This window comes from Peromyscus eremicus, chromosome 1 (genome assembly GCF_949786415.1).
Source record: "Peromyscus eremicus chromosome 1, PerEre_H2_v1, whole genome shotgun sequence".
NCBI lineage: Eukaryota > Metazoa > Chordata > Mammalia > Rodentia > Cricetidae > Peromyscus > Peromyscus eremicus.
The window spans coordinates 98,374,878-98,396,395 of NC_081416.1; the positions used below are offsets into that span (position 1 = coordinate 98,374,878).

Genomic DNA, 21,518 nt, shown 5'->3' on the forward strand with positions numbered 1-21,518 from the left:
TTCAGTTTCTAGATTTTGGCATCACTGATGGGTCTTGACTGATCTGGGGTCAGTGTTTTGATCCTCACAGCTCTGGAAGGTTGACCGAGTCACTGTCTTGATTGGAGAGATAAGGGAATTCAAGCCAGATCTACTGGTAGCAGGAGAGAGAGGTCATTAACCCTGGAAGGCTGCCTCTGGAGCCTGTACTTTCTACCTGGGGATGAGAGAAGCCTCATCTTCACTGAGTTTAAGGTCTAATTATGAAGATGAGATTTAAAACACAAATTTGCTCTCTTTGCTTCTACTCCTGGGTTACATAGTGAATTTATTGCAAATAAACCCCAGAGGGTGTTCTGGCCAGAAATATCTAACAAGTTGAATCAGAAGGAAACAGTAGGAAGACCCAAAATGAAGGATATTCTACAAAATAACCAGCCTGTACTTGTGACAATGGCAAGATCATAAAAGACAAGGAGAGACTGAGAAACTAGTCCCTGTCAGAGGATCATGAGGGCCGGATGCAGTTTAAGGACCCCAGACTTTCTTCCTTGCAAAGAGAATCCTGCAGAGCTGGGAATCTGAATATCATGGGAGGGTTATTTATTATCAATATCAATTATTTTTGATATTGTGATTTTGATAACTGTCTTGACAGCATGTAAGACAAAGTGGGCTAAGTATGGTGCTCAGAGGTAGTGTACATGCTCAGTGGTCCTGAGGCTCTGGGTTCAATCCCTACAGAAAAAAAGCAAATTCCCAAAATACAAACAAATCCTTTTTTCCCCCCACTTCAAGACAGGGAAGTTTATCTGCATAGTTTTGGAGCCTGTCCTGGAACTCACAGAGATCCACCTGCCTCTGCCTCCCAAGTGCTGGGATTAAAGGTGTGAGCCACCACTGCTCAGTCAAATACTTGTTTTAAACAAACAAGCAAACAAACAACCCCCCCCCCCCACAGGAGAATAAAGAATCACCATGAGTACAACCTTAAAATGATTCATAAAAATTTACCTATATCTTCATGTATAATTATGTAATTATCTATTTACCTACACACATCTATCTATCTCTCTATCTCTCTATCTACCTACCTACCTACCTACACACACAACCACTGTGATAAAATGTTAGCAGCTGGGGGTCCAATAAAAAGTTTATTGGAACTTGTTCCATGATTTCTGAAATTGGACCAAAATAAAGGTGGGAAAGTCAGGAAATGGACAGGCCTCTGGGATAATTTCCTTATCACGACTGTTTGTGACAAAACACAAACCATGTCTCTGATATGTACATCTTCCTTATACAAATATATTTCAACGGAAAGTTCTTGAAGGGTGGGAGGAGAGACCTCACAGAAGCTTGTTCCTGTGAAGCTAGCACCTATGTGGCCCTTGGCAGGGCCAAAGAGACAGGCAAGCAGGTCCCTGTGCCGAGATGTGCAACAGGGAACACGGGACACGGAGCACGATGCTAGGAGGAAGCTGTGCCCGCCTGCCCTCCTGCTCTCCTGGGTGCCTGCCCTCCTGCCCTCCTGGGTGCCTGCCCTCCTGGGTGCCTGCCCCACCACTCCTGCGGCTTCACTCAGGTCTGGTGGGAGCACCAGCTTCTCAGCCTGGGATGCTGGCCCAGGGGAGCATCACATCCCCAGCTACCCTGAAGCAAATGAGAAAATATAGAGATAGGAATGGTGCTTGTGATGCTGTCACTGGGATATGCAAATAAAATATATAGGATGGGCCTATCTGCCTAATATTCCTGCCAATTCATTCTCTGGGTGTGATTAAAATGAGCAATAAATTCCTCGTGAGTCTCAGTGGAGTGAGGAGCGGAAAAGGAGCTGCGGCTGGCATGCGCGCATCCCCCTCAGCTGAATATTCATCATGGGATAGCTCCCCATATTTTTGTTTTATCTGCCATCATGTACACAGAGATATATTTCTACCTCTCTTTCATCTCTTAGTTAGGACATGAAAATCGTCTAGGCGTTAAGTATTAAACTCTCCATGTACTGAAATCATTCAAAGTGAGATCTAGACTAACCTCTTCTGTAAAGCCTGCCCTGCCCATTCTGCCAGGAGGTGGACAAGCCATATTTTCCTAGAGTCACCCCACCTCCACAACCTTGTACATCCCTCCTGAGACACTTGCCAGTTCTTTTGATAATGGAGCAAAGAATGCCTGTCTCTCCCACAGTAGGACAGCAGGCTAGAGCCAGTGGCTGGGTCTCTCCCACTGTGGATCTCCCCAGGGGGTGAAAGCTTAGGCCTGGGGACTGCTGAAAGACCCAGAGAACCTGAGAGCTCACTGCGAGAAAATCATCTGGTCCAGTTAAGGTGACAGAGATTCTGAGAGCCAGTGACATATTGTAAAAGGAGGAATAAAGTGAAAAATTAGGATTAGAAATCACTAGTAGTAAGGGGGAAGGAGAGATTTCAGATTCACCTTCTGGGCCAAGCAGGTAACACAAATGCCTGAAAGATGAGGACATAACACAGCAGGGACATGGTGGCAGAGTCTATCTCCCAGTCCCTCCCTGTCACTGTCCCATTTGCCATCTGGCAATAGATGAAGAAAATCCAATGCTGCAAAAGTCCTGTGTCTTTAAATTCACATTTTTGGGGAATTCCGGGTTGGCATATAAAATATGGTTGCCAGTAAGTTTAGGCAAAAAGGCCACCTAAGTAAAGAGATGTGGATATGGTCTCAAAAGAGTTCATACAGTACCATTGAGGCACATCTCTTTAAAATCCAACAGACAACTTCATTTTGTGTGTCACTTCCTTCTTTCTTGCCTGTTCAGTTTTCCCATCTGTGAGATGGGAGCATTAAGAGCAACTGCACAGGGTTGTTACAGAAATAGAGAAAGCGTATGTTAAGCACGCAACACAGTCCTAGAGGCACTCAGTAACTGTTAGGAGTAACAATGTGAGTAGCATTATACACGGACAGTAGGCAGGATATTTTTACTTGCGATTGACCTCTCTTCCAGGAACCTTTCTTGACTAGTCCTCCACTGACTCATTCGCCTGTCCACCTGTCAGACTCTGAACTCCTCCAGTGACTTAATTGTTTTCTGATATCTAGCCCACAGTTCAGCACAGAGCTGGAATCCATGACAGTTAAAGAAGCTTAAATTCTCTTCATCTTATTTCCAAATCTTCCATAATCAGACAGATGATGCTAATACTCACAAATTTTCCATAATGAGTATAATTTGACTAAAGAATGGTAGGTCAAGGTAGAAGAGGCTTAGTTGGGTACTGGTGGGGTGCAGTGTAGGAGAAACAGAAGGAGGGCAAGATAAGATCAGAGAAGCAGTAACTCACACTGTGCTGGATAGTTTTGTGTCAATTTGACACAGGCTGGGGTCATCTGAGAGGAGGGAACCTCAATTAAGAAACTGCTTCCATAAGATTGGGCTCTGTACTGGGTGGTGGTGGCACACACCTTTAATCTCAGCACTTAGAGGGGGCAGAGGCAGGTAGATCTCTGAGTAAGCTCGAAGATAGCCAGGGCTATAGAGAAACCCTAACTTGAAAAACCAAAAAAAAAAAAAAAAAAAGATTGGGCTGTAGGTTAGCCTGTAAGGCATTTTCTTAATTAGTGATTGATAGAAGAGGGCCCAGCCTATTGTGGATGGTGCCATACTTGGGCTGGTGGTACTGGATTCTATAAGAAAACAGGCTGAGCCAGCCATGAGGAGCAAGTCAGTAAGCAGCATCCCTCCATGGCCTCTGCATCAGCTCCTGCCTCCAGGTTCCTGCCCTGCTTGAGTTCCTGCCCTGACTGCTTTGGATGATGAGCTGTGTTGGGGAACTGGGAGGGAAATGAGCCCTTTCTTCCTCACACAGGTTTTGGTCATGGTGTTTGCTTCATCACAGCAATAGACACACACCGAGACACAACCAGGAGGGCAGGTCTGAGGCCAGGACCCCAGTACCCTCCAAGTCTGAGTCACTGCTTTAGATGGCAGGGCCTGGACTCTGGAAGGGCAGCTACAGCTTACTGCCCGGCAGAGAGAGATGGAGCTCAGGGCAAAACCAGAGCTTCTCCCACAGAAATCTGCCTCAAAGAGCTAGCTTGTGCAGTTTGGCGAAAACAAGCAGAGGAGAAAGGAGAGCAGGGAGAGACGGAACAACCAACCCAAAGACAACGTAGACGGCAGAAGAGGAGGGAGATGCTGAGGGCACCTCGTCCTAGGCTAACACTGTGGCCAGCACCCTCAGGGGACCATATTTTGTTAAGTGGCCTTCAGTAGCTCTAACAACCTATGCCGACACTAAGATGCTTGTTCACTTTGAAAGAAACCTTGGCACGACCAGCACCAGCCCTATGTCGTACCATCTGACACAGCACAGACGTGTTCTTGGCCAAGTCTAAAGGGGAGCTGAGGGGATACACTTCCCGAGGCTATCTGGAAGCAGCAGTGTTGAGAAAATAACATTAGGCTGGAGATGTCTCCTACTGAGATTGTGTGCAGGGGAAGGGTGGAGGACTGACGAGGGGGAAGGATGTTGTAGGGGATGTGAGGCCTGAGGAACTCTTTTTTTTTTTTTTTTTCTAGAGACAGGGTTTCTCTGTGTAACAGCCCTGGCTGTCCTGGAACTCACTTTGTAGACCAGGCTGGCCTCGAACTCACAGAGATCCACCTGCCTTTGTCTCTCAAGTACTTGGGAGTAAAGGTGTGTATCACCACTACCTGGCTAAGAACTAATATTTTGCTCAAGACTTCATTTGGCTTCTGCTAAGAAGAAGCTGGGATGCTGCCACCTTAAATAAACGTGACTGGAAGGCTGGACCAAACAGACGCCAGCAGCAAATACACACCGTCTGCAGATGGAACAACTGCATTTAGGTGTCAGTCTGGGAAACACTCACAGGCCAGGCTGCAGAACCCATGTTGTCAGTGACTGCAGGGTTCAGGAGGAGAAGGGGCAGAGGAGGGCGGTCCGCACCCCTCCCCCTCCAGACCTTGGCCTGCACAGTCCACCGGGTAGCGGCACACGGATCTATTGGCGTCTAAGACTCAAAACCGTATGGTCCCCATTCAGCTTCACAATCTATTTTCTTTAATTTTCAGGCCCCTCTGTGTGTCAGGCAAGTGCTCTGAACAACTGGGCTACCCTAGCCCTGCAGTTTGTAATTTAAGAAAATAATTGTTTCGTGAAGAAGTAAACCTTTGGAATGTTTACTGGAGTTTAGGCATATCACTTTTTGTTTTCATTGTTGTTTTGAGACCCAATCTCTCTATGTTGCCCTGCTGTAAATCTCTATGTAGACCAGGCTGGCCTTGAAACTCACAGAGGTCTGACTCTGCCTCCCAAGTGCTGGAAATAAAGGTGTATGCCACAAAAAGAAAAAAAAAAAAGATAAATGCATATCAACCATAAAAAAAAGTGACTGTTAATTCTTAGAAGCCACAAATGTCTTGGTCCTCTCCCTCTCCATGTTCATGACAGGAAAGCTCGCTATTCTTGGTACAACCAGAGCTGGATGTGAATTTAAGTAGACAATAATCATCAAGAGTTGGCTTAGTGATACACGTCTGCAATCCCAGCACTTGGGATTATCTTAAGGCATTTCAGCCAGTCTGCAGACAACAGATCCCCTATGCTAGAAAGAGAACAAGACAGGGTCAGAAAGCCAGGTAGTCTGAGCTCATTCCTGCACGGACCCTACTAGATATCCTCGTGGTCAACTGCATTTGCTTCAGTTGATAACTTACTCTGGGAGTGCCAGCCTTGGCTATGTAGTAAGACTAGTTGCCAGAAAATAAAAGATCACCTAAGAAGTGCTTTTGGTGTCGCACCTGAAGTAATTGAAAAAGTGGAAGGTTATGGGCTAGAGAGACGGCTCAGCAGGTAAGAGCTTTGGCTGTTATTCCAGAGGACCTGGGTTCCATTCCCAGTACCCATGTGGCCACTAACAACTGTCTGAATTCTGGTCCAGGGGATCTAATGCCCTCTTCTTGCCTCTTCTGGGTACTGCATGCACATGGTACATATATACACACACACACACAGGTAAAACACTCCCCACCCTCCCCCCCACCCCTGGCAAAAAAGTGGAAAGTTAAATGATGCAGGGGGTACCTACAGCCTCCTCTCACTACTCACTTTGGTCTCGGAGGTTTTCAGAAGCTTCATAACCTCCCCTTCCCGGGCATAATCCAAGGGTGTGTGTCCCATCTCATTCCTCTGAAGGGGGTTGGCTCCTGGCAGGAAAAAAAGGATAAATGGTCAGAGCTATACAAATGATAACAGGTCCTCAGTATTTACAGGTAGCTTAGGAGCCTCAATTTCAGTATGAATCCCCATGGAAACTTACGAGATTACAGAATGACACGAAAACATATTAAGTTAATATTATCTTATTTTTCTCATTTGAGACAGAGTCTCCTTATGTAGCCCTGGCATTTGCCTCAAACTCAAAGCAAGCCTCCCATCTCAGCCTCCTAAATGGAGGGATTACAGGTGTGACTCACCACACCCAGCTCTTCTCTTTTCTGCCAGCCAGAGTCAGCCAAGTCCTCTGGACCGTGGCTCTGTCTTGGTAGCTGATGAGAGTGTGTATGTTCTGATGGCTGGAGGACAAAGGTTAGCCAAGAGCCACATGACTTCCTTCTAAGTGCTGGCACAGAGCAGCCAGTATATGGCACGTACTTAGCAAGGCTGTAGATGACAAGACTCCTCTCCCTCTCAGCGCTGGCCGACTCTTCTTCCACAGCCCAGCTCTGGGCAACTCTCTTCCTGACTCTAACCAATGCCAGCAATCTTGCTTCTGTTTTTGTTTTTCGAGACAGGATTTCTCTGTGTAACAGCCCTGTATAACAGTAAGACTGTCCAGAGGCCAGCGTGGCTCTGCCTCTGAAGTGCTGGGATTAAAGGTGTGTGCCACTGCCTCCCGGCATGCCCCCTCTTATTTTAAACAGTGCTGGGAATAGGGTATCACACATGTGATGTGCTCTAACACTGAGCTACCATAGGCCCCTAAAATGCTGGTGTCTGGTACATGAAGAGGCCAGGAGAGGGTGTCTGGTCTCCTGCAACTGGCGTTATGAGCCACTATGTGGATGCTAGGAATAAACCCAGGTACTCCAGAAGAGCAGCCAATTCTCCTAACTGCTGAGCCATCTCTCTGGCCACAAACCTATTGTGTTAAAGTGTATAGCATTTGGTGTTTAATCTTAGGTTGTAACCATCACTACTATCTAATTTACCCCTCTCCAGGAAGAAACCCCATACCCACTAAAAAACAACAAAACCAAACAAAACCCCCCACAAAGGTTGACTGTCTCTTTTTATGGGTATTTCATATAGCTGGAATTGCACGACATGTGGCCATCACCGTGTGGCTTCTTTCATAGCACACATTTTCAAGGTTCCTTCATGTGGTAGCACGGCTGAATAATTTTCTGTTCTGTGACATCACATTTTCTTATCTACTAGCTGGACATATGAGCTATTTCCCCCTTTTGTCTGCTCAGAGCATTCATAAATTGCTCAAGTCTCTATTTGTTGTTGCCTTTGTTTTCCTGAGGGAGGAGTGTCTTACTATAGCTCAAGCAGATCCTGAACTCCAGATTTAGTTTCCTGGGTGCTTTACAGGAGTGGGGCACCAGGTAGCCTCCCCCATTTGCTCTCTCTCAAACTGGTCTTGATACGTAGGCTCCACCATTCCTCCTGCTTCAGACTCCTGAGTACGGGAACTAGCTGTGTACACCACCATGCCAAACTCTGTACGTTTCCTGTCTTTTCAGCAGATGCCCTGGGGTGACAGTAACAACAGTCTACTGATCACTGTATTCATGCTTGACTCTGCACTTATTATGTGGGTTTTTTTTCCTTTTCATTTCATGTTTGAAACCTTGAGGAATTAAAATCACCAAGACACAGACATGGAAACTGGACTCAAGTACAACCATTAGCCACAGGCCTACTGTTGTTGAAGAATATTATTTTAAGGTGTGTTACTTTTGTTTAACTCTGTGAAGCTGTGTTACTATGCCTGTCTAAGACACCTGATGGTCTAATAAAGAGCTGAACGGCCAATGTCGAGGAGGAGAAAGGACAAGTGGGGCTAGCAGGCAGAGAAAATATATGGAAGGAGAAATCTGGGAGGAGAGAGATCAAGGAACGAGAGAAGGAGGAGGACATCAGGGGACAGCCACTCAGCTACACAACCAGCAACGGAGTAAGAAGGGAAGGTATACAAAAATAGAGAAAGGTAAAAGCCCAGAGGCAAAAGCTAGACTGGATAATTTAAGTAAAGCTGACTAGCAACAAGCCAAGCTAAGGCTAGACATTTATAAGTAAGAATAAGCCTCTGTGTGTGATTTATTTGGGAGCTGGGTGGCGGGCCCCCCAAAAGAGTAAAGAGTAAAAAACAACAACATACTGTTCTGAGCCAGGAGTCCACCCTAGCCCTAGGTTTCCCTAATTCCAATGCTCCACAACCTCTGCAGAGTGGCAATGATACCCTACTGCTGAAATCCCTCCAGTGCTCCTTCACCGTCCACAGCACTAAGTATGGCCTCCGTAGTGAGGGGGGTGTCCAGCGAGGAGGGATCTTCCTACCTCCAGTAAGGTTCATATCTCCCCCATAGCCTGGCTGAATAGAGTGTGTGTTTATCAGCACTACTAAGTTTCTAGTCTTTTAAGAACTCAGAGGCTCACCCAGAGCCTCATTCTTTCTTTAAGATCAGTTGGCACCTTCTGGGCACTGCACACCAGAGGCTCTGTGTGCAGGATGGGGACTGGCAGGGCTAATGAGCAGTTTCTTCTTTATATATGTTTTTTTCCTTCAAGATTTACTTTAATTGTATGTGTGTGTGTGTGTGTGTGTGCAGGTGCCGACAGGTCAGAGGCATAGGAGCTGGAGTTATGAATGTTGTGAGCTGCCTGATGTGTCTGCTGGAATTGAAAGCAGCACTCTTAACCCATGAGCTCTCTTCAGCCCCTCCTCCCATACTTATTTTGTTTTTGGTTTTAGGGAGGAGCTGGCCTTAAGCTTACTATATAGCCCACTCTATCCTTGAACTTGACGAGCTCCCCTGCCTGGTTATCCTGAGTGCTGGGAATCTGTGTGTGTGTGTGTGTTTGTTTTTTTTAATCCCTCCTTACTGTTCCGTGGTAACTGGTAATCTGTCCATTGACTCTTTTGAGTTTTTTAAGGCCTCTTCAAATACTGCCCTCAATCCTGTGACCAGTCTTTCTGTCTCTTTTGCAGACATCTTTCCTGTTTTTAGGGACAGGTCTCCTCTGAGCTTGAGTCTAGTACAAACTAAGCTCTCCAAGAGCTTATGAGGACATGATGAGCTCACGACAGTAACACAGGCCAGGTTGGCCACTGTGCCGGAGGACAGGCGGACAGACAAGAACCACAGAGTTCAAGAAGGACCAGAGCATTTGGGGTTTATTCTCTTGGCATGGCTCTGCTTTCTGGGTGCTGGGTACTGGGGTCCCAGGAGCCAGTGTCAGGCATCCTCCTCCTCATTCCCATGGCACAGCTGGGCCAGGGGCCTCAAAGGAGTAATGGAGAGGCCTCTCCTTTCTCTGACCAGGAGGGGCGTCCTGCCATTAGACATGTGCTCTGTGGAGTGGGGTTAGCTCTCCAGAGGACGAGGAGCTAGGAAGGGAGGAGGAATGGGCACAGGGAGGAGGAGAGAAGGCGGCGGCGGCGGCGGAAGAAAGGAGGAGGGTGAGATCAGCGCCTCAGACGAGCGCTGGCTGTCAGTCATCTGTATTTGCTTACAGATGAAAAATGTGTGCCACAAACCGGCCACCGAGTATCTCTAGCAGGAGCCGTGTCACTTCTCATAAAGCATGGGGTGGGGACAGTAGGACCTCTCTGCACCTGGGCCAGCCAGCACACTTCCTCTTACAGCAGCGCTGGGCCTCGGCTCCCGTCCAGAAGACTCTCAGGGCAGGCTACTCGCCAGGGGAAACCAGCCGGGTTCTCCAAGGTTCTGGAGCCTCAGGGCAGCACATCTGCCCACTTTAGGAAGGCTGAGGCGGGGGCACCTGGATAATGTCCATCCAATATTACTCCCCCAGACTCACACCCTCCCTCTGACTTGACTAATTGCTCTAATAATTGATAGAACCTGACTTCTACCACTGATCGATTTCACCTTCACGACCAACGGCCACAAACCATTACACTCCAATAAATAACCACGCTGGGCCTCACCCGGTTGCCCTCTCCGGGGGCATCAGGATGGCCCGTGCCCTGGCCTGACCTCCCCTTGCCTCCCACCCAGGGCCCCTCCAGGCCAAGCAGCTGGCCTAGAGGGCCAGGCCTCTGGGAGCAAGTGAGAGGGCTGGAAGGAGGTGGGAGCACTAATCGCAGGCCATCCGTCACCTCCCACTGGCTGTCTGGGGCTGGGGCAAACACCTGGAGCACCCTAGGCAGTGTGGTGCAGGACCCCTCCTTCCTCTCCTGCTCCAGATTAGTTGTCCCAGCTTATAATATTTGATAAATAGCAGCCTGGCTTCCTGGCAGCACGGATGCGGCTGCGCCTGCCCGCTACAGCTGTGGAAGGTCACTCATTGGGGAAATATGTTTCTGTCAGTGGTATTGAAAAAAGTTTAGTGGAGTGACAGGCCTCGATTTTTCAAATTTTATTAACTCCATCCTCTTAACCATTTGTCTTGAATTCCTTCAGATTCTGGGGGATCTGTCAATAAGGATTGGGCCCAGAAAGTAGGGTAGGGGCAGTTGGGTGGGCAAGGAGCTGGTGGTGCTGCTGTGGCTGGCTGAGATCTCTTCACCCAGTAGGTGAAGGGAGTGGAAGGGGTGTTAGTGAGAGACGCCGGGCTCACTGGTGCCTAGGGAGCCCTACTGCTCTTCTCAGGTCAGCATGTGCCTGTGATTCGACAATCACCCAGGCTCCAAATGGGAAAGAACCTTGTATGAGTCTTCCGACTCCCAAGAGGTCACTTGTCACCTCTCTCTACTGCATCAGGAATAGGTGGTCCCCTGGCTCCACTGACTCCATCTTTTAAGACTGAGTCTGTCTTCTCCAGGAAGGCCTCCTTACTCCCTCCCATGGGCTGTTTGGGACTTGGAGCAGAACTCAGCAAAGCCTGCGTACCACCTTCTACACTCCCATAGCCTTCTGTCTGTCTTCCTGCAAGAATTCCATTAAAGGCTATCACTATACACTGTCTCCGCCTTGCTATACACCAGCGCAGGGCCCAGCACAGATGCTTACTCATATTTGCCAGAAAAACCTGTCTTCTCCTCAGGAGCTCTCTTTTGAGGCCGAGAGAACATGACAGTTGTTCTGTCTGCTGGAAAAGCCTTCCTACAGCAAGTGTGTGGTCATGCCCTCCTTCCTGTAAGAGAGAGCCCCTAGACTCTTTGCTGGTCCCAGATGCCTCTCTGTCTGTCATAAGAAAAGGAGAAGCACTTCCCCTCCAGGATGGGAGCAGGCGGGGGAGGATTACCACCTGCTGGCCGGGCACGTCTCTACTGTCCTGACTGCTGTCTTGCCTACCTCTATGGGTTTTATGAGGAGACAAAGTTTGAATATGGTTGAAAAAAGATTACAGTGATCTCTGTAAAAGCTTTCTCATCCACTCTTCCTCTTCACATTTACCTCTGCTCCTCTGCTCCCTTCGTCCTGACTTTCATGATTCTGGCAGTCTCTCTCCTACCTGCAGTGAGAGGTTTTGGTGAGCATTTCAAGTGTCCCTCCATGATTAGAGGTAACCAATGTAGACTAGTATTTTGGGAAGTAAGCATTCGGAAAGATGGTGGGACAAGCTGTGTGCCTTCCCTGTCACCACACTCATTCTGGCATGAGATCTGTGTAGTTCTTTCAGCCCAGAGCCCTGCTCCTTGTCCTTGTGACTACCTAGATCCTACATTCTTCAAGGACAGTGGCCAGGAATCTCCCCTCTGGGTTCTTGTTCTCCTCATTCCCTTTTCTGGTCATGGCCTGCCACACTTCAGCTGTCACAACTAGTCTCCATAACTCCTGAGACCAGACACTGACCAACTCTTCTTGCATTCCCAGAGGCAGACATCTAAGGCTCACTGACAGCGACAAAGGAAACACAGCAGAAGGAGCAAGAGTCTCCTGAGGCCTCATCTGGAGTGTCTTCCATGTTCCACATACTCACCACTGCTCAGTATGTGCACACATTAGACAGATATTCTCACAGACGTGCCGTGCCTTAACCAAGAACAGTGATAAGGCATGTATCCCAGGCCGCATCTTCTGCTGACTATACCCATGGATTTAATCCTTGGCAATTTGGTGAAGGAAGCAGGGGAGGTATTGTTTTCTTCCACTTTACAGATTGCCTGGCTCTGGTAGAAGAGTAAGAGCAGGGACACAGGCTAACACTTGCTGGGTACACAGTCTTTACATACTGTGCCTGAATAATTCATCACATGAAGAGAAAACAGGCTCAGAGTTGAAATAATTTGCCCGTGGTCATAGAGCAAACAGTGAAGCTAAGATTTAAAACAGGGGTTCATTCTCTTTCATAAATGTTTGAAATGTTACATTTTTTTTAAATGAAGAAGCTCGCTTTGCTCCCCATCCCACCTCAAAGTGCCACCAAAGGCCTGATGACTCAGACATCAAGACCATCTCCCCCTCCCTGGCCCCCTTCTCTTCCAATGTGCTTAGATGCTCTAGGGCCAAGCAAGACAGAGAAGTTTCCCATCATGGGCTGGGGACAGACATCAATCACCGTAGAAAGGGTAGGAAAAAGCATTTCCTTTCTTTCCATTCAGGGTTCCTGGTCTGGGGCAAAGGGAATGGTGAGCCACAGTAACTCAACTTCCTAGACAGCACCCAGAGACCTTTCCTCTGATGGACAGCAGGAGGGGCTCCACTACCTTCGGGAGTTTGGGGGACAGAAAGCTACCACTCAGACACTCCATCAAGTCCCACAGCACAGACAGGCCAAGGACTGGCACACAGTGAAAGCAGTAGGCCTTTATCTTCTAACAGAACCCAGACTGGAGGGGGATAGACAAGAGAGAAACCGACACGTTGGATGGAGGAGTGAGGAGATGGATCGGTCCCCTCCCATCATGCACCATGAGTCTGGGGAGCTGGGAAACCACAGCTGGGAGGAGCAGAGGACAAACTCAGTACTTGGCTCAGCAGGTTAAGTTATCTGCCACCAAGACTGATGATCTGAGTTTGAGCCCAGGGACTTCTATGATGAAGGAGAGAACCAACTCCCACAAGTTGTCCTCTGTCCTTCACATGCATGCTGTGACGTGTGCATGTATACACATACACACACACACACACACACACACACACACACACACACACACACACAGCAAATAAATAAACTCAGGGAAATGAACAGCCTTTGAGTCCTTTCCTTTTTTGAGTCATTAAAGCACTCCCCTCACCATATACTTTCCACAGAGTGCCTCATCTCCAGAACCAAACATACTAGTAAAGGGTGCTTTGTGAGCCTCTAGAGAGAGGGGTGGGTGACTGTTGGGCAACTGATGGTCCGTGTTAGTCATGAGACTAGCCTCTTCCTGTGTCAGGACTACCTGTGAGCTCAGTCAGGCAGTTAGAGACATTTGATGGGTTGTCTCAGGAAAACCCTGTGGTCACAATGAAGAAGCTGGATGTCAGTAACATATGGGATGTCAGTCAGCGATTGAGAGACAATCAGACCCCAGGGGGATAGGGTAAAAGATAGACCAGAAGAGTTCCAGTGACAGTACGTGGGTTTGGTCCTGTTCAGCATGTTTATTTCTGCTATGGATATTATGGGCTGGGCTACCTATTAAATCTGTAGATGTAATTAGGGTGGGAAGGGTACCCAACACATCCAACAGAAGATTGACACTAAGAGGTAAAGTATAAAGGAGGAGTCATAGGTTTTGGAAGAGAGACAAAGTAGAGAGATTGTTCTGGGAAATACAACTGGTGTAGAAAAGGGTTTAGAAGCCATGTGAGAAAAAATGGCTCAAGGAACTGGTTGGTACTTTGGGCTGGAGAAAAAAAAAAGAAGTTCAGGAGACCAAGCCGGCCACCATGCAGAACTGGGAGGTTAATAATAAGACCCTTGGATGCACTCCATGGCTGACTTGCTAAGCATCAGAAAGTTTGAAGGTAGAATATGGCACAGCCAAGTTCTCCAGCACCAGAAGTGCTCATGTACTGAATGGATAGATACTTGGTAAGTGTACTACTGAAATGTCATTTATAGTTTTTTTTTTTTTAAGATTTTATATGAATGGGTATTTTGTTTGCACGTATGTCTGTGCTACTTGTGTGCCTGGTGCCTGTGAAGGCCTGAAGAATATGTCAGATCCTCTGGAAATGGAGTTGTACATGGTTGTGAACTACCATGTGGGTGTTGGAACTCAAACCCTGGCCCTCTGCAAGAGCAGCAAATGATCTTAACTACTGAGCCATCTTGCCAGTCAGCCCCTATTTTTCAGTATTAACTGCTAATTTCTCTACATATTCACTCATTCATTTAAAGATACTTTCTGAGAGTCCTTCACACGTCTATCAGTGTGCTAGGTCTAGGGATACAAAGTGAGTAAGAAGATGCTGTTTCTGCTCCTAGGGAGCTCCTGATCCTGCAGGGAGGGGGGGACATGCCTATCTCCAACAGTAGCATGAGCCTTGACAGCAAGACTCAGTACAAGGGAAGTCTAGCTTCAGTTCAGGTTAGTCAAAGAGTTCTGGTGGAAATTCTCACACATTTGGCTGCCAAATTCCCCAAGTAGCTTAATCAGGACCAAATCACTCACTGAAACTCACCACACCATCTGTGGGAATAGAAGCACACAGTGAAACAGAATGTGTGGATGTTTGTGCTTGATGTTTTGCTCTTACAGCCTGAGTTGTGGTCTTTGGCTGGGACTTGTTTATGTACCTACAGCTTGTCTTACAAGTGGCTGTGGTGTCAGGGTGAAGTGATTTAGCCAGCAGGGCTACCCAACTCTCCATTTCTTACCCACCCTATGGGGACTGCTTCAGCACAGACATAAACACGCTCTGCCGTTACCTTATTGCACTCGTCACATGGGGAGGCTAGAAGGCTTGATTCAGGGATATGATTGGATTTTAAATCCCAGTCTCACAGGATTTTAATTACTGGTCTGGGGCAGCAGGGCTAGGCGCTGGCTGCCTTTGGATGGAGGAGGTCGATACACCAGTCCACAACATATTGAGCCACAATGCCTGCAGACTCTATTGCTCTATTTAATCATCTTTTGCAAAATTTACAGTGGAACAGGAGGGATCAATACGGAATTTATCACATTCTCTTGTAAATATGAGCCAGCAAAGAGTTCCAGGCAGTTTGTTACTGAGTGGGAGGGAACATGTCTGTGTACAGCTGGGCATTAGGAGATGAGACAAAATCCATACTTCTTGGCATAAGCTACAGACACTCAGCCAAGTGCCTCTTACACCTGAAGGCAAGTTCAATGAGAAGAACACTGATCCATTCAACCAACCAATCAGCCAACCAACATTCCAGGACCCACTTTACCCTGTAGTGTTGACTGTGGAATCTGGCTCATGAGAACATAAGCAAAATATAATACAATGATCCTGTCATTTATGAGGGTGAACCTGTGCAAGTTCCCAGACAGTCTGGTACCCTTCTTACACACACGGGAAATGTAGATGATAAGAGTCTGTACCTTGTGGTTAGTTATTAGAAGAGATAGAAGCCTTGGCATGCAGTGAGGTTTCAATGAGTGACAGCTACTGTTAGGCTTCCTCTAATTGTCATTACTAAGCAGTCCTTCCTGCAGCAAGTGCCACCTATGAATATGCATGCCTTACTTTCACAGCAGACAGAAGGGGGACTGGGTGCTCTTCCTTCATCAATAGCCTGGCCAGGGCTACTGGTGGCAGAATCTGTGGAGCCAAGAGAAGGGGTGCAAGGAGGGGATATAGAGAGGGATCTGTTTTTCAAATCTTTAACTGAAATAAATCTGTACATTTTAAGCTTTCTCACACTGCTGTGGGGGAAGAGGGTGAGAAGTGAGTCTCCTCATGTAAGACACCAGGGAATGCCTGAGAGATGATGTAAGGAGTGGCCTCTTGAAGGTTAAGCAGACTTGTATAGCTGGAGAAGTAGGAAAAGGCTTCTCACAGGGAAAAGTGAATGAGGAGGCTTAGAGAAGGAAAGACTTCTAGGGCACGAGTGATTTAGCAGGTCCTTGAAGACAGCTCCTGTCTAGTTCCCAGACATTGTCCTGTGGGCCCAGCAGGGACTGGTCCCAGTCTCAAAGCAAACCATCACCCCTGCATCTTTGAGAGAGTGGCAGAAGACTCATGTGGATTGCAGAGAACAAGGATGCAGGGTGAGGCATCTGGGTTGACCTTGGTCACTGGAAATAGCTGGAGGTTTCAGATCAGGGGAGCAAACAGTTTTGCAGGGCAGAGGCTGGGTTGAAGGAGATCCTAAAGGAAGGTAGGGCAACAATGAGGCTGCTATAGTGCTACAGGCTCTGTAAAGCCTGAACTAAGGGTGAGTGGGGACACAGGAAAGATGGACCTGAGAGGAAATCCTCAGACAGACAGGGCTTGTTAAACACTGAGGCAGAAGGCAACAGACTCACTTATAATGCTTTCCTGTTGAAGCTGGTAGATGGTGACAATGTTATTCACCAAGCATGCAGTGTGGAAGACAGTGTGAGGAGGGCAGGTTTGGACACACCGCATGTGAGTTGTTTACAGAATATTACCATCAGCAGAGCTACTGGCAACATGAAAATGCCTTGTTTGTTCTAAGGAAAATATACAGGCCAGTGTGGTCAGCAGAGGAGGTGAATAACCAAAGGAACGAGCACCCAAACACACGGCACATGCAGAGCCAGCAAAGCAAAAGGCAAGTCTTCTGCCTCAGACCCCAGCTCTCTGCAAACCTGTGGGACTTTGCACATGCACATAATGCTTTGAGTAGCATGTGATGGCACTGGGGGCCAGAAGCTCAGCTCATATTTTTTGTTGAAAGTTTTGTGAAGTTATGGGTTTCAGACTAGCCCTATTTCTCCTCCTCCCCACAATCCAGCACACTGCCCTCAAGGGTGTCAGCATGCTCTGGATAAAGCAGAGCTTGGAGCAGACTATATAAGAGCCTGGGCCCCTAGGCTTTGTCAGCCTTGACTCCCCTCCCCATCTTGCAAATAGCAGCTGAGCCTGAGGAAGCCAAGCTTAGGTCTAGGCTAAATTCAGCAGTTGTAATTATTCTGCTGGCATTTGGGGCAGAGCCACAGTCTGCGGGAGGAGGCCTCTTTTGTTTATGCACTAAAACCACAGCATCTTCAAACATGCTAATCGCATGCCTGCTTTCCTCTAACAACATTGGAGGAGGCTGAGGAAAGGGCACACAATGCCCACACATCTGGCTAATTCAGTTAGAAGGCCAATCAATCTTGATGGGTTGTCTATAAAACACTGCTCACCCCAAAGGGCTGAGCTGACCAGATGTTTAAGCGTCTGTTGACCAATCCCAGCTGATGTCCATAGCAGTGGAGAGAAGGCTTCCCCTCACAAGTCTGTTCCCCAAAGCTCAGTCTGGACTTCTTAAAAAAGTATCAGCAGTTGTGGTGGCTCATGCCTGTCATCTCAGCACTGGAAAGACGGAGGCAGGAGGACTGTTATAAATCTGAACCAGTCCAAGCTAGACATCAACACATCGTCTCAAAACAAAACATAAAAGCAATGAATGAGCCTCTAGATTCTAGAATAAGCCGCACTCACAGACTTCTGCACTTCAGGAAGACTTATTCATAGTTGACTGTGCAAATAAGTGCAGGAACATCCCAGTGGGATCTTCTTAACTGTACTTACCAGTGTGAAGAGTCACAAGTGTGGAAGAGGTGTCTTTAATATGGTATCAAATGTCATAGGCTACGGGTCTGGGCAAAGGAACCATTTATCTGGTGCTTCTCAGCCTCCCATCAAGGCTGAAGGGATTACTCATCTTCCTCATAAAACTGCTGCATTTTCCCAACACAGAGGCTGCTGCCAACAACTCTCCCAGTTTATGCTCCCTCCTCTACACCCAGCAGTTATCAGGAGGGTGGTGGGGGAGGAGGAGTGAGGAGAGGGTGGAGAACAGGCACAGGACCACTCTGATGAACCCCTTGCCTGGGCTGGATTATTACTCAACAGTGCTTTTCCCTAATGAGTTCTGAGGACTTTACCAAGTCTGTCCTAGAATTGAGGCTGCAGGATGAACCAGATTTGTGGCACCAAGTAAAGGTCAAATTAAAAATGATACCTCCGCCGCCGCCGCCGCCGCCGCCGGGTGGTCGTGGCACACGCCTTTAATCCTACTATTTGGGAGGCAGAGGCAGGCGGATCTCTGTGAGTTTGAGGCCAGCCTGGTCTACAGGGTGAGAGCCACGACAGGCACCAAAACTACACAGAGAAACCCTGTCTCGAAAAAACAAACAAACAAACAAACAAACAAACAAAAAATGATACTTTCTTCTAGCTTCCCTGGGCAGCTGCACACACATGGCACAAGCTCACCCAGACAAATAAAAATAAATCTTCAAACAAACAAAAAAACAAGAGAGCTGGGTATTGTATATATCTATGATCCCAGCACTCAGAAGGCTGAAACAGGTGGATTGCTATGAATCTGAAACTAATTTGGGCTTCAAAGTGAGTACCAGGCCAACTGGGACAGCATGGCAAGACTCAAAAAACAAAACCAAAACCAAAATAACAAAGAGGAAAAGTAAAGACCAAAAGTCCTACAGAAAAAAATTCACAAAAGAAAATCAAAATGATTCCCTTTTTTTTGGAGACAGGGTTTCTCTGTGTAACTCTGGCTGTCCTGGAACTCACTTTGTAGAACAGGCTGGCCTAGAACTCACAAAAATCTGCCTGCCTCTGCCTCCAGAGTGCTGGGATTAAAGGTGTGTGCCAGCACCATCTGGCCGAAATGGTTCTTTAATATATGAAATGATGTTCCAATACATTTGTAATAAGAGAACCAAACGAAGTAACTAAGTAAGAAATACTAGTTCCCTTCTACTACGACAAAAGTCCCAAAGCTTGACAATCCAGTCTTTGAGGGGCTGGAGGGGTATAGACACTCTTGTGTAAGATAAATGGGAGTGTGAAGCTGTACAAGTTCTGTGGAGGAGAAACATCTAGTACGTAACCAAAAGACCTGTGCACATGTCCTCCTAATTAAGACTACTGCTTATAGGACTTTATGACAGACAAACAGTCAGTAATATCAAAATATACAGCAAACAGGTCATACATAGTTGCACTGTTTATGATTACAGAATACTGAAAATCATGTACATGCATAGGCCAGGAATGGAATACTGTGCAGCCATAAAATGGGAGACAGCTGATCTATATAAAATGTTTCCTGAGAAGCATGATTAAGTAAAAAAAGCAAACTAAAAAAGAGTACATATAGTGTTTCTCCTATGCAAGAAGTAAGGCAAAGTAAGAAAACATGAGCGTTAGGACTGGGGAAATGGCATCATCGGTAAAGTAGTTGTCTTGTAAGAACGGAGACCTGAGTTTGATCCCTCGGACCCACGTAAAAATGCTGGGTGCAGGAGCATGTGCTTGTGATCCTAGTGATGGAGGTGCAGGTGGGTATGGAGGGAGATAGGAGGGTCTTTGGGACTTGCTGGTCAGCCAGTCTAGTCTAATTTGTGGGCTTCAGGTCCTTAAGATATCCTCTTTCAAAGGAGCTGGATGGTGTCCCAGAGGAATCAATACCCAAAGTAGTCCTCTTGCTTCCACATGCATGCATACACATAACCCCCACATGTGTACCTGCACTTATACATAAACACACACACACACACACACACACACACACACACACACACACACACACACACACTCCCCCTCTTACTCCCCCTCCTGAGTACTGGGATTACAGGCTTGTACCACCATACCCGGGTTATTGTGCTGGGGATTGAGTCTTATGCAAGCTGGATAAGAACTCTACCAATTAAGCTACATCCCCAGCCTCCCTTTTATAACTTTGACTTTTAGAAACAAGCTAATGCTCTACATATTTAAAAGGCAAACTTATGCCAACAGGTTAGGTAGGGAGGAAAAACCCTACAACTGAAAGCAAACTGTGAAATCAACCCATTACATTTCAGATGAATAACAGACACACCAAAGGGAGAACATGAACTCAAACAGCTTTGGAGCTCAGTATTTGATGATAAGCCATCCTGGAGTAGGGGTGAGAACTGCAAGTGGCCCTGATCTAAGCTCTTTTAGCAACCTGGCTTTCTACAGCAGGATGGGCAGAGGAACGTGGAGACTCTGTGTTGTACTGTATGACTGAGCTAACAGTCAGTGTTCTCAGAACAGAGGAGAGGCATGTAACGATGAAATGTGTGAAGAACACACCTCTGCAGGAATCAACTGAAGCAGGAGTCACTACTGTTCCTAGGATTTCCACACTGTGCATATGCGCAGGTGAACATTCATATTCATGGTAGACATGTATGCACTTGTGTCTAAAATGTAAATAATTGGGGCTTAGAAGATGGCTCAGTCTGTAAAGTACCTTCCAGGTAAGCAAGAGGACCTAAGTTTGGATCCCCAGCCCCCACGTAAAAGCAGGACACAGTGGCACATTTGTAACCTCAGGGCTGGGGGACAGGAACAAGGAGATCCCTTAAGCTTGCTGGCCAGTCAGTCTAGGCAATCAGTGAGCTCCAGGTTCAACAAGAGATCCTGTTTCAAACAGTAAGGTGGCAAATGATTGTAGAAAACACCTAATGTCCACCTTTGGCCTCTACACATGTACACACACTCATACATCCTCCCCAATCCCCCAATAGAAACCTGGAAATGTTGGCCGTTAACAGAAAGTACAAGTGTACCCAAGCCTTCTTCCTCCTTGCTGTCTGTAAGTAGCTGCCATTTCCTATGTGGAGTCATGTCTGCACTCTGACCTCTGGTGAAGTCCAAGAACATTTAAAAAAAAAAAGACCAAGAAAGTCATCTGGCACTAGTTAGATGTGTCACTGTGGATGAGCCCTGAGGTTTCAAAAAAGCCAAGCCCTTCCCAGCGACCTCACTGTCTTGTGCTGCACACAGAGATGTGCGCTTTCAGCTACTGCTCCGGCACCAAGCCTGTGTATCTGCTGCAGGCTCCCTACCATGATGGTCATGGATTCTAACCTTCTGCAACCAGGAGGCCCAAGTTGAACATTTTCTCTTATAAGATGCCTTGGTCATGGTGTTTTGTTGAGGCAATAGAAAGGTAACTGGGTCCATGAGGTCAAGGAGCTGGAAGCAACAGCTCTTTACTGCGCTGACATTATTGCGTCTCCTCCTAGAACTGCAGAGCCACAGTAGAAAGAGCTGTACAGCTGCCATGAGTCACCGATCCCAACACCACCAGGCTGAGCAGCGAAGGAAGGGATGGCTCGCAGGCAGGTTTCATTTCTTGTTTAAGTAAAACCACAAAAACTGCAAAAAGGAAGAGGAAGAAAAGAAGCTCAGGACTAGATTTTAGTCTCTAAGACAACTGCTCACTAAAAATCCCAGTCAAGGTAGAAAT

The 21,518-nt window shown here is 47.1% G+C and overlaps 1 protein-coding gene across 2 annotated transcripts in view; it reads right to left on the minus strand.

Moving 5' to 3' along the window:
• Clpb (ClpB family mitochondrial disaggregase) overlaps nucleotides 1-21,518 on the minus strand; it is a 125,972-nt gene that overhangs the window by 29,077 nt on the left and 75,377 nt on the right. For both annotated transcript variants that reach the window (XM_059270237.1, XM_059270247.1), the window contains one exon: nucleotides 6,099-6,196. In XM_059270237.1, the coding sequence (XP_059126220.1) occupies nucleotides 6,099-6,196 (98 nt within the window). The remainder of the gene's footprint in view (nucleotides 1-6,098; nucleotides 6,197-21,518) is intronic.